Source organism: Papaver somniferum, unplaced genomic scaffold (assembly GCF_003573695.1).
Source record: "Papaver somniferum cultivar HN1 unplaced genomic scaffold, ASM357369v1 unplaced-scaffold_133, whole genome shotgun sequence".
Lineage (NCBI taxonomy): Eukaryota > Viridiplantae > Streptophyta > Magnoliopsida > Ranunculales > Papaveraceae > Papaver > Papaver somniferum.
In genome coordinates, this window is record NW_020622492.1 from 7838018 (window position 1) to 7853087 (window position 15070).

The 15070-nt window shown below is 36.3% G+C and overlaps 1 protein-coding gene across 1 annotated transcript; it reads right to left on the reverse strand.

The window, feature by feature from the left end:
• Positions 1 to 8098: 8098 nt before the first annotated feature.
• LOC113333509 lies at positions 8099 to 14820 on the reverse strand. The gene is made up of 11 exons (XM_026579955.1): positions 14692 to 14820; positions 14030 to 14329; positions 13333 to 13410; positions 12654 to 13240; positions 11124 to 11741; positions 10833 to 10987; positions 9940 to 10154; positions 9724 to 9857; positions 9135 to 9484; positions 8951 to 9054; positions 8099 to 8688 (listed from the first exon to the last, which is right to left on the reverse strand). The coding sequence occupies exons 2-11, from the start codon at positions 14307 to 14309 to the stop codon at positions 8618 to 8620; spliced, it is 2592 nt and encodes an 863-aa protein (XP_026435740.1). The 5' UTR covers positions 14310 to 14329; positions 14692 to 14820; the 3' UTR covers positions 8099 to 8617.
• Between the last annotated feature and the right edge of the window lie 250 nt (positions 14821 to 15070).

Here is a 15070-nt window from a genome sequence, read left to right on the forward strand (position 1 = left end):
TTAAACTAGCGGACGTAAGAGATTTCACCTAATTAGATTACTTTCCTATCCAAGATAGTATTACAAGAATACTATTAGTCGGCTACACCAGAAACAACAAAGATGAAGTTTGCATGTTTCAGGATAAGTTTGTAAGAAGAACGAACTTCACTATTTATAGACCAAGGTAGTTTGGAAACCAAGGAATTTCCATAACGAAGATATTCAAAATATATGCAATAAAGCAATTAAATTCGGTTTTATGAATCCCAAGCAATATCCAAATGTATAACCAAAATCTCAATGGACAACTCAATATTATCTAGCAATTAACTAATATATATTTGGGCTTTTTGATAAAGTACCCCTACTTTTAACATTACACTAAAAAAGTGCCTCCATTTTTTAAAAATTTGTTAAAATACCCTTCCCTTAACCGTTTTTATTTTCAGAAAATGGGAAAAAACGGGAATCGTTAGTTAACAGACATTAATGCTTAGGTGGCAGCGAAAGAAGTCTAAAAAAACCCTTCAAAAATTGAGTTGAGCTGAATCCACTTGAATCTCCGATTCAAAACACCGAGTCAAGTTTCTGCAACTGTCATATTCCCAATTCAATATTTTTCAACCTGTATTTATAGAAATGATGAACCCAAGTTTTTGCAAGTCTAAAATTTTCACAAAAGTACTTAATTATATATATAAAAAGATGTTCCAAAATATCACATCATATGTTCAATGTTTTCAGCAACCAAAATAGCACTAAAAGAAGACAACCCTAACTATTATAAACCACATTACTATACTGCAACCATTCACTTGTTTGTATGAGTGTTGTTATGTTTCTTTGAAGTTGTAGAAGCTTTAGCAGGTTCCTTTGGAATATTAGATGGTTGAGATTTCTTAGCTTTAGAAGAAGATGCAGCTTTAGAAGAAGATGGTTGAGATTTCTTATCTTTAGAAATAGATGCAACAGGTTTTTCATTGAATGTGAAGGTAGCTACATCTACTTGAGTTCTATGCCTCTTTGCTTTAGGATTCTTGCCAACATCACCACCTGGACATGTGATTTTGTTATGACCAAATGAACCACAGTTTCGACATGAATATACATTTTTCTTTGATTTAGGCTCATCCTATGCTCTCCTCCTCTTAACTCTAGGCCTACCTGTTTTTCTGATCTTGATAGCAGATTCCAGCTCAATCTTTTCATGTTCTTCCAACTAAACAATAATAATGGACTATAAAGTTAGAATAACATCCTAAAGAAATGAAGTCAACAATGCAAATTACTAGAACAAATTACATGAAATAACTTGAACAAAATAACAAGAAAAAATACCTCAGGCCAATCTTCTTGAGCAGGAAATGGAAACACAACTGGAGCATATGTGGCCCTATATGCAGCAACTGAATAATAATGAGAACAGTACCTGCCAACATTCCAAAATTGTTATTGCAGTTGCATAAAGACATAGTAAAGTTGACAAACAATAATAAAAAAAATAAAAAGGGAAGTTGGACAGTATGTACTTACTTTGTCCAATCAGGTTTGAATGGTTTCAAGCAACAAACTGCATGTTGGAAAACAAAACCTCTGAGTTGCCATTGCAGACAACTGCATGTCTTTTCTTCCAAGTTGACAATAAAAACTGCCTTGCTACCTTCATTTATAACCTCATACAATTTACCACTAACACGTGGTTCAACTTTAAATGCACCAACCAACTTCATCATCTTCCCAATTAGTTTCATTACAGTTGAAACCAATTCATATGGATTCCAAGATGCACTCTCCTTTCTTCTTTTGTGAAATATACTCATAACCAATTGATTGTAAAGAATTCCTAGTCTACATACTGGTTTGTCCCTAAGATTTTTAGCCATGGAATTAAAAGACTCACTGAAGTTGTTATTTAAGTGTTCACACTTACTAGTGTCATTAAAAAAGGCTCTAGCCCATGACTCAACACCAGCCTCTTCAAGGTACACCACAGCAGCAACATTTTCTTTCGTCATATCTTTCATATGTTTCTGCATATAACACACAGAAACCATAAACATATTGGCATATAATAAGACATTGCAAAACCATAAAAATATCAATATATATGTAAAATAATATGAGATGTTACATATAAATGTTTCTTCTTGTAGTATTTGGCTGCATTCCAAAGTAATCTATACAACTTTTGTCCCTTAAAGTGCTTCTTGAAGTTGTTATACAAGTGCCTGAAACAACAAAAACTTATAAGTAACTAGCAACTATATGAAAATTTATGTTAAGAACAAATAAATAAATGAGAATCTTACCTCCAACAATATCTATGATGTGATTCTGGGAACACAGCAGGAACAGCTTCAAGCAGCCCTTTCTGTCTATCTGAAATAATGTCAATGGCTTTTCATGGCCTACGAGAAATTGCTTCAAGACATTCAGGAACATAGTCCAATTCTCAATTGTTTCAGCAGGTAAAACTCCAAATCCTAATGTGACTAATCCATTTTGTCCATCTAACCCTGTTGCAGCCGTCAACACACCACCACACTTACCATTTAGATGACAAGCATCTAACCCAATAACTGATCTACACCCTTCATGCCATCCTTTGATTGCTCCAACAAAACTTATTGTCATGGACTCAAATGCCATGTCAGTCTTACAATAAGAGAAACTAGCAACTGAATTCTTGTTGGAGTCGCACACCATCTTACAAAACTGGGGAACAAGTTTGTAACTCTCTTCATAACTCCCATATCTAGCTTCCATTACTAAGTTCCTGGCCTTCCATGCAGTATGATAAGTAATATCAATTAGATTAGAAGCCTTGAAATCTACTTGAATATGTCTTGGTCTTGGAATAACATTTCCAGAGATCAACTTGCTTTGTACAACTTCAGCTACTAATTGAGGATTTGCAGACCTATTCATTATCTTGTCTGGGAAAACCTTCCCCTTGCAGGTATGAATTAAGTTAACACTCCTTACCTTAAGTGTATGTTGATTTTTAAGTTTTGAAGCAAAAACAAGCCACTCACACTCAACATCTCCTCTATGATTAAACCTATTTTCACATCAAACCTTAAGTCTTCCCCTGTCACTCTTTTCAGATTTATACTCACATTCATTTAACACCAAAAAGCTTTAAATGTCATTGGAATGCATTTTTATCAGGAAACTCAGTACCTACAATCATTTGTTCTGGATCCAATGGTTGAACAAGGTCTGAGTCATCAAATAACTCACCAGGTTCATCCTCAAACTCAGGATTATCGGCTTGGAATTTCTTGTAATACTCAGGATATTCTTCATACTCCTTACCTAAACAAGTACAAGCCAAAACTAATTAGTTCTACACCATCATCACTAATCTAAACAAGTACAAGCCATTACAGCACAAAAACATTAATGTGCTAAAACCATTAAAAAAAGTGCAATTACATATTGTACCTTGGTCATTTACTTCTACACCATTATCACTTGAGTCATCATTATCTGCACAACTCCAAGGTGTTAGAACATCAATAACTAATGCAAAAACTCATATTAAATGCACAAAGGTAGAAAAAAGTAAATAAATGGTGCAGGTTATGAGAACCTTCATCTGTATTTTCATCTCCAACATGTTCAGCATCACTTGCATCTTCATTGTCTTCATCATTATTATAAGCAGTTGCAGCTTCAGGGTCTTCTACAGGATGGCATTCATCCACTTCTTTGTTCTCAAGTTGAATCACAGTGTCATCATTTTCTTTCATCTTATTTAACCAATATTCTTGATCAAAATCATCATCAACTTCAACTGGTTCTCCATCTACTTGAACTGGTGTACTATTGGATCTTCCTCTCAAGTTATCACCAACAACACTTTCTTGAGTAGGTTGTGAACTGCCCTGCCCAGACAACTTCCTAGCAGTAGAACCACCTACACTTCTGTTCTTCTCACCTCCAAATCTTGGGCTTCTTCTCACTTGAGGTGACTTTGATATTGCTTTCTTAAGTGTGACCTCCTTTTCCCAATCTGGATTATGAACCTTGACAGCCAACTCAATAAAACCATTACTATTTACTACAGCATTCTCCCAAAACCAAAAAAAGGCATGATCATTTTTTAATGTCCATGGAACTCCATGTTCTGATGTCCATAGAAAAACAACATCATCTATATCTTCCAAACAGAGCTTCATGTGAACCATTTGCTCTAATATTCTCAGACTCATCTTATCTCTATCTAACTGTTTGAAAATAAGCTCAATCTTACTCTCAATGCAATAACAACGTATATTTCTAATCTTGGTTTTTCTCTTAACAATTTTATTACTGTAAAAAACAGAAATACAAATATATTATTAGATTCTAAAGAGATCTGTTAAATTCTATTAAGCATAAAGACATAATCAAGATGTACATCACATGGGACGGTCATGATAAGGAGACGGTTAAAATCATTACTGAATTGTTTAGCTCCAGTACTTTGAGGCAGTATAGAATCAAACACAAGAAAGTTGATATGAAGGCTGCTAAAAAAATGGGCCGGACAAACATTGATGGGTTTGGACTATTTTTACAGTCATGATCCAACAGTTATACACGGGGACTTGAAGTGCGATAACATTCTCAATGATACCCATGGTGACATTTGAAAGAAGGGACTTAGGGTTGGCCACTGCAATCGAACATATTAGGAGTACAATGAGAACAACAAAGAATTGGTTGATATATATCAAAAGAATTGGTTGATATATATACTCTTTCGGTTGTGCATACTAGAGATGATCTACAATGAATGTCTATACAGCAAATGTATGTTATTGTATGTTACTATCACGGGGACTTGATTAGGTATGAGACACGAAATTGAAAGGCTTACTTTCCCTTATATTAATTACTTACTTGTTATTACAAATGAGTACATTTTGTAATGGTTTTGATGAGCCAGATATACAAAAGAATCAAGACACTTAGACACATAAGCTTGAAGCACACCCTAAAGTTATACAATTATTCACCTTTTTACGGGGATTATTATTATTATTTCTTTAATTTTATAAAACTATTGAATTTGAAAAAAATATTTGCAGAAATACAGAACCCGATTCTTCACAGACATCATGCTTTTCCAGATTCGGGATTCACAGACAAAAAATAAAAGGAAAAAACAAAAAAGATGATGGGTAATAAAGATTCTTCAAGGAAAAAACAAAAAAAAAAGATAAAAAAATTATGAAAAAGTTAGATTTCACAAAAATAAAGTTAGGGTTTCCATTTATGTTGACAGAAAAAGCATCGAAATCATTTGATTTCATCATGCAAGTACAGATCTACAAAAGCAAAAGTTAGGGTTCCAAATCTTGTTACCTGAACATCCCTTTCTCCTTTCCAGTCGATGTCACGGACGAGATATCTTCGGTCATCTTCAATTGATTCAATTAAATCATCAACTACAACCAACTATCCTACTGATTCAATCGATTCAATCAAATCGCCAATTTTTTCCCTTTCAGAAACAAAACAGAGAGAAGAAGAGGAGTGTCGACTGAAAAAATAAGAAAGAGTTTGATCTCTCAAACTCGATTAGGTTTAGTGGGGTGGGTAAATGGTCATATGACCCCTGATTTTGACTTGGTAAACGACCTTTGACTCATTTAGTGGGCTCGGGACGTGAAAGTTAACTGTGAGGGCAGTTTAACAATTTTTTTAAAAACAGGGGCATTTTTTTAGTGGGTATTCAAAAGCGGGGTACTTTATCAAAATTTCCTATATGTTTCCAGAGATATGTTTTGATTTCTGCTAAAACAAAACATATTAATTTCGAAAATCTCAAAAAGATTCTCTACTATTTCGGTTTGGGATCTCACCTTGAGTATCAAAGAATATCTTTGAACAATTAATAAATAAGATTTCATCATATGTTTAAGTTATTCACCATGTCGACATTTTGAACTTTCCTGTTTTGCAAACTCAATTTCCAAATCACACAAACCCTAAAGTGTACGTGATTTATAGAAATCAGTTTTGCTTATTGGGACCGGTTCTACCATGATACGTAACAAGTTAGGATCGGTTCTACCTTGACTCCCAATATAGGTGGGGATCGGTTCTACCTTGACTCCCAACATAAGCTAGGATCGATTCTATCTTGATTCCCCATATAAGTTAGGATCGGTCCATACTTAAGATCTTCAATGAAAACCGATACCATAATCCTTTTGATTTCCTTTCGACTATGAAACAAGTTTATACGTCTACTTCCTTAAACTTATGTAATTAAACATAGTTTTCTAGGTATGAAATCAAACATATGTTCACTACACAATCTAGTAATGAGTTACAAAGATTATGTCGATGTCGCATTTACGAAGTCCAAAAGATAAGCATTATACTACAATATATCAATATAAAGCACTTATCACTATTGACATATAGTTCCTTGACACTTTGATCACAATATGATGACCAAGTCTATTATACTAAAGTTTCACATATATAACTTCGCATCTTATGTTTTCAATCAGAAACGACTTGAAAGCTAACAATATAGAAATGGAAACAAGTCAAGTCATGTATTACTAACCTCAAGTGGAAGTATGATGTTATTGTCGTTGTCGATACGTCTTCAGAGTCTTCAGGTTTTCAGAGTAATACTTGTATGTCTCAACATTTATAGATTTCCTAGTCTAACTTAACGAAGTTGACTCTAGTAATCCTAGCAAGCGACTTATGAGTTTTGATACTAAAATATGACAACAAACTTTGACATACCAACGCTTGGTGGGTTCAACCGAGGAATTCGTATTTTAAGTCAGTTTTATTCGGTGAGTCAACTATGATTTTTGCGCTCCTCGGATCGCATTTTGCTCCCCTCTAACAAAAATGTGCAATTTGATAAAAAGATAGGAAATGGTTACTATTAAAAAACCGAAAATGTCCCTCCCTAATTTTAATTTCTTTTTTTCCTCTAGACATTTTCGTAAATAAACCGAAGAGGAAGGGCAAATAGGTATTAAATATTTTCGTAAAAAACAGAAAATGACTCTCCCTTTTAGTCCAGTTACTATAACTCTTTATATAACTTATTTTTTCAGGGGTATAATTGGCAATCAAACTGGAATATAACATATCTAAAAATCCGTGCCTTGGAATTTTACAAATTTTATCTCGTTGGAAAGATTTTAAGGAGATCTACACAATGAGTACAAACAATAATATCAAATTTAGAGTTTTTACGAAAAATTCGGAGGTGTTTATCCTTTTAGGCACAATTAAAACAATGTATATGTCTCAAAAATAACATTCCAACAAAAGAAGGATGTATAACGCGTTAAGCAATCATCGATGTTTAGAAGGATGTATAACGCGTCATGCGATCAGCGATGCTTAGAAGGATGTATAACGCGTTATACAATCAACGATGTTTCGTTTTTCTTTGGTCAACCCTCCCCACCGTAGCAGCGGTGTTATAGTATAAAATTCTGACTCCGCATTTGAAGGCAGGCACGTGGGTAGCAAAAATTGGGACACATTGTTTTGGATTGAAGGAGATTGTAATAGAATCATTAGTAATGCCCGAGGGAAAAAACGAATGATCAAATGTCAGAACCAAGCTATTATCAAAGAAGTGAACAAAACTGTCGGTGAAAATTATTTGGGTTTTAATAACATCAATAGGAAGGGAAAGAGGCAAGGAAAAGTGCTTTACAGTTTGACAACAACAATGCCTTCTTATCTTTTAAATTCTCATTTTGCTTATGAGAACCATTGAAACTCTGTTCTTAATTCATCTGTTATTTGGATTCGAACTCTGTAACATGGAGAGCAGAACTGCTGGAAGCCATCACATTGCCATGATAAGGGCCTGATATGAAGCAGTTGCCCTGGCCCCTGTGTAATTTTTTTGGGAGTTTTAAACGGAAAGTTGCTAATTCCAGAGAGAGAAAAGAAACCTGGTACCGGTAGAAGCATAGGGTTCAACAATTTCAACATTAGTTATTCAAGATTAGTTAATCTTGAAGGAGATGTAGGTACTGATGTTCCAACATTAGTTAATCTCGAAAGGAAATGTAGTTACTGATGTTCCGAAGTGTACACAAGAGAGTGACACGCTGAATCATTCGTCATATATAGGAAACGAACATCCAAGTAAATTTGCTCTCGAGGTTTTACGTACATCCTCCTATGTATAAACTCCTAAAATATACTAAAACACATTACACAAGCAAACCACATCAAAGACACCATTCCGTTGGCTTTTATTTTGCGAAATACTCGTGCTAATATACACACGACCATCTGCTACACTGTACACATTTCTAACTCTTGTTTCCCTATGAAAGGGAATTTTAGAAGAATATATATGAAATATCCCCTGATGAATTGAACAAAGTGTTGAACCTATGACCATATCTTCAAGAACTAGGTTCCACTCCACAAAGTATGTTAACAAGCTAGCTTGTCAATTCTGTTTCAGAAAAGGAGTGATTGAAGCTATACCTCATTGTTGCCATCTCGACAGGTTAATGAGTAATTACAAGCAAAGCTGTCCAATCGCGGGGAACCCTAGGGCACCAGAAGATTTCTTGCGATTTAACACACAACATAACTAGTGAAGTGATACAAAATGGGAAGGAAGCATAATATCTTAAGAAATTCCTCTAGCAACGCTGGAAGTTGCATTGATCTTTAGTGAGTGCTCTGGGACATAGGTTTGACCTGTTTTGACAAGCACATTGAGATAAGTCAGATTTCAGTCCACAACTCTGGAGAGGTCAGTTCCCCTTCTCTTTTTCTGGACAACCAATGTAGACAAACTCTTGAAACACAAAGAGATACCCTTGTTGTTGTTGTTTTTTAGTTTTCCCAACTATGTGGGATTTAGCAGGCATAACAGAGATAAACTGGTGAATTCAGTCTCAAACATATACTGATAAAGAGGAAACAAGAACAAGAACAACGAGATGATATCGCTGCGTACCTTTCTCTTTTACATGAATCTGCAATGTATCGAGTGTTATTATCCCATCAGTCAATGGAAGCAACTCAAGTTTGACAGTGGCAATTGATTGGGAAGGAACACATCTGGTGTGCAGGAAAATGAAAGTTCATACCAAACGCAAAACTAGAAAGAATAAAACAATAACAAAAGAAAATAGTTTTACCCGAGAGGAACCGCACTCTGCAACCACAGATGTGTGCAACCTAAACCAGTGGTTGGAATGACATCTGAGATGGAAACAGTTTGTTCATTCAAAGAAACAGATCTTACTCCAGCACCAGCTTTTTCTTTCTGACTATCCGTTGTTGCTGCAGGCGCAGATTTTAGCCTCTGCATAACCGCAATATTCCTTTCTCTTCCGGCGAACTCTGAGAACCCGACAAATGGGCTCATTGGTGTAGTTGGAGAAGAGTTTAGGGAGACAACTGAAGGAGGTGAAGTAACTGATGCCGGAGAAAGAACTGTAATGGTTAAATCTTCTGATGTTAAATTTGAAGCCTGCAGCGTTAGCACCTGAATGTTCACAAGGACTTTTTCTCATCATTCAGGTCATAAGTTATTGTGCTTAACAAAAAATTAAACCCACTTGACGGGACCGTCACTATCCACTATCCAGTGGTGGGGATTAAACACGATCCAAACAACCATCTTCAGGCCATATATGACATGATGGCGTTGAAGGGCACTTAGTTACGAGCGGTTGAGCAAAAAATTCGCTCTCTGAATAAAGATAAAGAGGTTTGGGTTCGCACCTGAACAGGTAGTTTAGAGGCTCCTCCCTTGGACCTTGGAGCTTGTTCAGACATTTCAGATGCAACCGAGATCATGAGATCCCTTGAAACACGGGGGCGCCAATTGGTTCGTTGCTTGAAGAATAGCCGTGATTCTAGGAGATAGAAGAAGTAAAATAAAAGTGAGTTGAAAGAGAAAGCAATGTTGCTCATAGTATTAAATTCATATGCATCCACCTGAATAGTTGCATCGGCACGACACCAAAACTGCATATTGATCAGCATTTGAAGATGTTTTCTTTTCTTCAGTCACTCTAGATGAACCATGTGAACTTGCTGTTGAACTTGCAGACAGTGAATATGATAGCTGACGACTTCTGTCACCTGGAGGCTTATGATTTCTCCAAATAGAAGTTGCTGGTTTGAGAATGAAGGAGTGCTCTTCACCCCTCCTACCAAGTAGTAACGTTAAGAAGTTATGACAAGAGCGATACTAAGTACCTCACCAACAATTTACCCTAATTGAACCAAACAGTGATCCTAAATGGTTAACTGCCAAATGGCAAAGTGAAATTCGACCCTGCAATTCTCTATTCTGACTGACAGTGAAATTTACCCTCTTTCCACAAGGAACCTAACATTTATCCATATCCCAGCACATTAGTTTGTATATCAGAAGCCAACGTAAGAGTTAAAAAGCCTCTGTAACTAACCTCTGCAGCCTAAGAAGCACTCACCACTCGTCAATCAGCACTCAGCGTAAAAAGTTGGAGAACCTTACATTAGGAAGCAAGAGGTGCTCTCATAATGAGGAGATATAGCTACACTGAAGCCATTCTGATATTCTAGCACTATTTCTTATCACAGCTCTAGAACGGCTTTGGTATTTAAATCTGGAAATGCCTACACTACTCTATTCCTAAAAAAAACTTACTTCCTCTTCATAGAGGAGACATCCACAGTAGCACTTAAACAAATAATAGTACTGAATACACTTTAATAATAAAATATGCTGCACATCAGTAGAGACAAACTTGCAGCACCAAGATTCCTATGGGTGGTTAGCCTGGATCTTCTAAGGAGATAAAAATCTTAAATGTGGTAAAATGGGCTTAAAAGATGAGACCAACCTTAGGGCCAGATTTGGCAAACAATGGTCGCTCCCAGCCTCTATCGATGCTATTGGTAAGGATAAAGGGGGTCCATCTTTGGGAGCCTCCTCAAAAACAACTGTAATAGCATCAAGATACACGACAAGATCTGGTGTATGAGCTGGAGAAACATTCTGCAGAAACAATCAATGTTCAAATGTTGAATCTCTGCAGATTTTGAAATTAAATAGATACATATAAAATCTTATTACTGATGTAAAACATTATAAGAATTGCTGTCAGTAGCTCCTTGAAAATCAGAATTCCAACCTTTATCTGTACGCAAAGGAAGTCTTCTGTATTGCAGTCGGAAGCAAAAGAACGAACTTCCACTGGGTGAATAATTTCTAGTTTCCTTCTCCACCTCCTGCCTGGAATGTATATGCCTTCTAATCCACAATGAACAGAAAATCTTTGTGGTTCCAATGGAATGCCACGAAAAGATAGAAGCGCACCGTTTCCAGCTTCCTGGCTCTTCACTGACTTTTGAGGTGACACACGATCCCAATCTTCTAGGTCAAACTGAGGTTTAGAACTGAAGGATGTAACAGAAGCAGGTGGAGTGGGATGTTGAGGAAGTGAAGACATAGAATAACTTCTCAAATGAGAGAAGAGTTGGGAGCCAGATTTGTGGGTTGAACTACTAATACTTGTACTTGAAGTTGAACTAAATGAAGGGGGGGATACTGGACGAGTTGGAGGGGGGAAAGTACGACTCAAAGGAAGCAACCATTTAAGCAGTTCCCCACATGGGTCCTCAGTGTTTGTGTAAGCAAAGTTGTCTGCTTTCGTGGAAGCCAGATTTTGATCCTGATACTTCTCATATTGAAGGACCTCAAGTACTGGATCACTCATGAAAGAAACTCCAACATTCACTTGTAAAAGCACCTGTATCCTTGCAAACGGGAAAGTGGATGAGAATTAATGTTCATCTTACTAACTGTTCTTCGCAAACTAATGCAAATTCTGATAACAAAAAAGAATAATAAGCATGCAAAAGACTAACTACACAGAATACAAGTGGAACATTAAGCATGCAAAAGACTAATTACACAAAATACAAGTGCACACAATACTATGTTTCAAATGCACATTATTGTTATTATCCTATGTTAAGGGATAGTTCTTTTGCACACGTAGAGCTGCGGAGAATCTTCAACACGTCACAACTCATCCGATTACAGCAACAAAGACACGCATTTGATCATTCAAAGGCCCCTTGATAGTGCTAGTCCAGAAAATAAAAGGTTGGTGAAGTAAGTTTCCTGACAAGTTCATAAAGACCATTTTACATGTTTTGACAACAAGAGTTTTGACAGGTATAAGAACCAATAGAAGAATGACTATATTTGAATTGTCTATTGGCTTTAACAGCCATCATTTGCATAATTCGAGAAGAACTCGTATCTGATAAATCATAGAATTTGGCTGCAAATTTTGGAAGATTGCCATACTTACAACAATAAATAGTCTCACAACATTACCCTAAAACAAGTTAATAGCTACTTAGAGATGTTCTAAATCTATGAGCTACTGTCTAGTTACAAAATTGCAACAAGTTAGCCCAACTTCGGGATTATTGTAAGTTGATATTTTAGCTAGCATAACAAAAGCCAAAAGTGACTGCTCTAACTGCAAGGACAATGAGGAAAAAACATATACCAACTTCGCCACCTAAACTCTAAATATTACTATGTTCCTTCTATGAAGGAATCTGCCTATACTTCAACTTTAATACAGTATAGAAAAGCAAGATGAAAAGATACTTCGTAGTGTTTATCATAAATATCTGAAATGTACCACTATATCTCCGTTTGAGAGAGAGCAGCATTTGACGGCATCCCTTGCTACTCCACCAGATACACTTGCATCAAAATTTCCTCTATCGACAAAGGCATTGAGGTGACCCTCCGTGCTTGATACTTTTCTTGCTCCGGCTTCATTTCTAGAGAGTTTTTCTCTAACCAACGCAGAAGGCCTTGATTCTGTTGCACTTCTTTTTGACCAAAGCAGCTCATCTGACTCTGCAATCCTGACGAAAAAGTGGGAATTCTTAAATCTTGCCAATTCGGTTTCAGTTTGTTTTTTATGGTCCTCCATTCTAAGGATTGATTCACTAGCAGATATAGATGGTTGTGTATCAGTAGTCTCCGTAATTAACTGAGATTCACCATTTTCATCTTTAATTTGATTAATAGTACTTTGATGCACATCGTTTTCTTTCCCTCCCTCGGCGTTAGAATCTAGTTTGCCATCCATACTATTACTACCATTTTGTTGCTTATTATTGCCATTCTTATTCATAAGTGCAGCAACCCGAAATGGAGTTATAATTTCGGTGCCTTTCTTGGATGCTGATAAGCATGCCAATATATGAATCTGTTCACCTGGAGAAAAAAATATAATTAATCTCCCAAAAAAAAAAAACGCCTACATCAATATCAAAGCAAGATGTGATGTTAAAAAGAGATATTCTTACCGGGAAATACAAAAGAGCGGTCCAGAGGACGGAATGAATTTATATCTACCGCATCACACCAACTATCAGGAAGCTCCTCTGAAAGTGCAAGTTAAGCATAAAAAGCAATATAAATTTCTCATCTAAAAGGTTGCATAATCTGAAGAACAGATTTAAGATAAATGCAGTAACAGCAAACATTGTGGACAGGTCTTGCACTAGGTGATATTAGGACCCAACAGAATCTAAGATTCAGATGGAGTACTAGATTATAAATGGCGCCTAATTCTAACTGAATTATTCATAATGCCCTACCATCTCAAAACTGACTATGATACATTACATGTTATCTCCTCCTACAGTTATTGCGGGGTTTATGTGGAGAAATCTTGATAAGGAATTCAAGATAAGCTGTACGTTTTGAGTTCAATTTTTCTGAAGAAAACGTGCCAGTACGATAATGATACGATGCATCAGTTTGCACTAAAAGAACAAAGTTCGGCCTGATCTTATTCCAAATGGATTAGTAACTTATATGAACAAAAACATCTCTGTGCACTCAGACATGCACATTCATGTACACATAACTAAATACTCCCTCCGTCCCACTATTAGTTGACCTACTTTATATAACTAAAGTTTAATAGTGGGACGGAGGGAGTACATCATTTTGTATATAACTAAAGTTTAATAGCATGACATAGGTAAGGAGTATTACTGTAAGGAATGCTTATCCATCCTTCATCTTCAGTAACATCTTCGTGGTTATCAGTAGTTAGAACTTGATTATTCACACTCGAACCAGGATAGGTACTCCTTCCTCCCCCTCCAATTAAATCACTATATTTATCACCACCTTCAATCTGAGGAAACGGATCTTCAGCAATAAGCCCCTCCAATGTAGTTGTGGTTTTCGCCACTGAATGAGACTCCAAATGCCGCTGAACGCCAGGTTGTTCTGGAGACGGAGTTTGTGCAGTACGCAATAGAAAATTCATTTTGTCTCAAACAAAAATACCTGGACAAACAAAATCCAACCACCAAAAGTCAGCAAAATTATCAAAACTCGTTTTCCAGTAATTTCCTATCTGAAAACTATATTTACCCGAAATTTTGAACGGGAATCAGCTATCAGTTTATGCACTTTTAACACCTAATCATTATATACTTGTCAACTCAACCATTCTCGTACTTGACAGTTGTTACTTCATCTTTGCAGAAACCTAGAATTAGTAATTATCAAAATGCATATGAAATCATTGAAGTTATGGTTTGAAGTACAATGATTCAATTTGCAATGTAAACTTAAATCTATGGGTATGTTTTTGTGGATCACATCGCTGATTCATTTAGATCAAATTGAAACGTAAGTAAACTAACCTTGTCGTCTCTGTGTTGTTCCGTTGGAAGATCAAATTCAAACATCCATCTCGATTACCTCTTCTGCCTAGATCGATCTCTTTGGTCTTTCTCTTCTCTTTCTCTTCTCTTTCTCTCTCTAATAAAAATACTATGTCGAATTGGTTAATTATATCCACACCCTCTAACTTAAAATAACTTACTTGGAGAAGTCCAGTGGGGTAGGCAAAGGGGATGGACTCAAAATGATACGAGCGGTTGAAACTTAGCCGAGACTCGGCTCAGATTAAGACGATGGACCTAAATTGGGCTAATAACAACTAGTTCATCCAACAGTGTTCTTAGGCGGGTTCCTATGGGGGTGGCTAACCCGTCCATTTGCCATGCCAGCTGACCTGGT

What these genes read in the sequence shown, in the direction of transcription:
- LOC113333509 (XM_026579955.1), bottom strand. Translation starts at nt 14,309, where the DNA reads ATGAATTTTCTATTGCGTACTGCACAAACTCCGTCTCCAGAACAACCT. An exon ending in GTGCCGATGCAACTATTCAG is followed by an intron (nt 9,858 to 9,939) that starts GTGGATGCATAT and finishes TCTATCTCCTAG; the next exon opens with AATCACGGCTATTCTTCAAG. An exon ending in CCTCTAAACTACCTGTTCAG is followed by an intron (nt 9,485 to 9,723) that starts GTGCGAACCCAA and finishes GTGAACATTCAG; the next exon opens with GTGCTAACGCTGCAGGCTTC.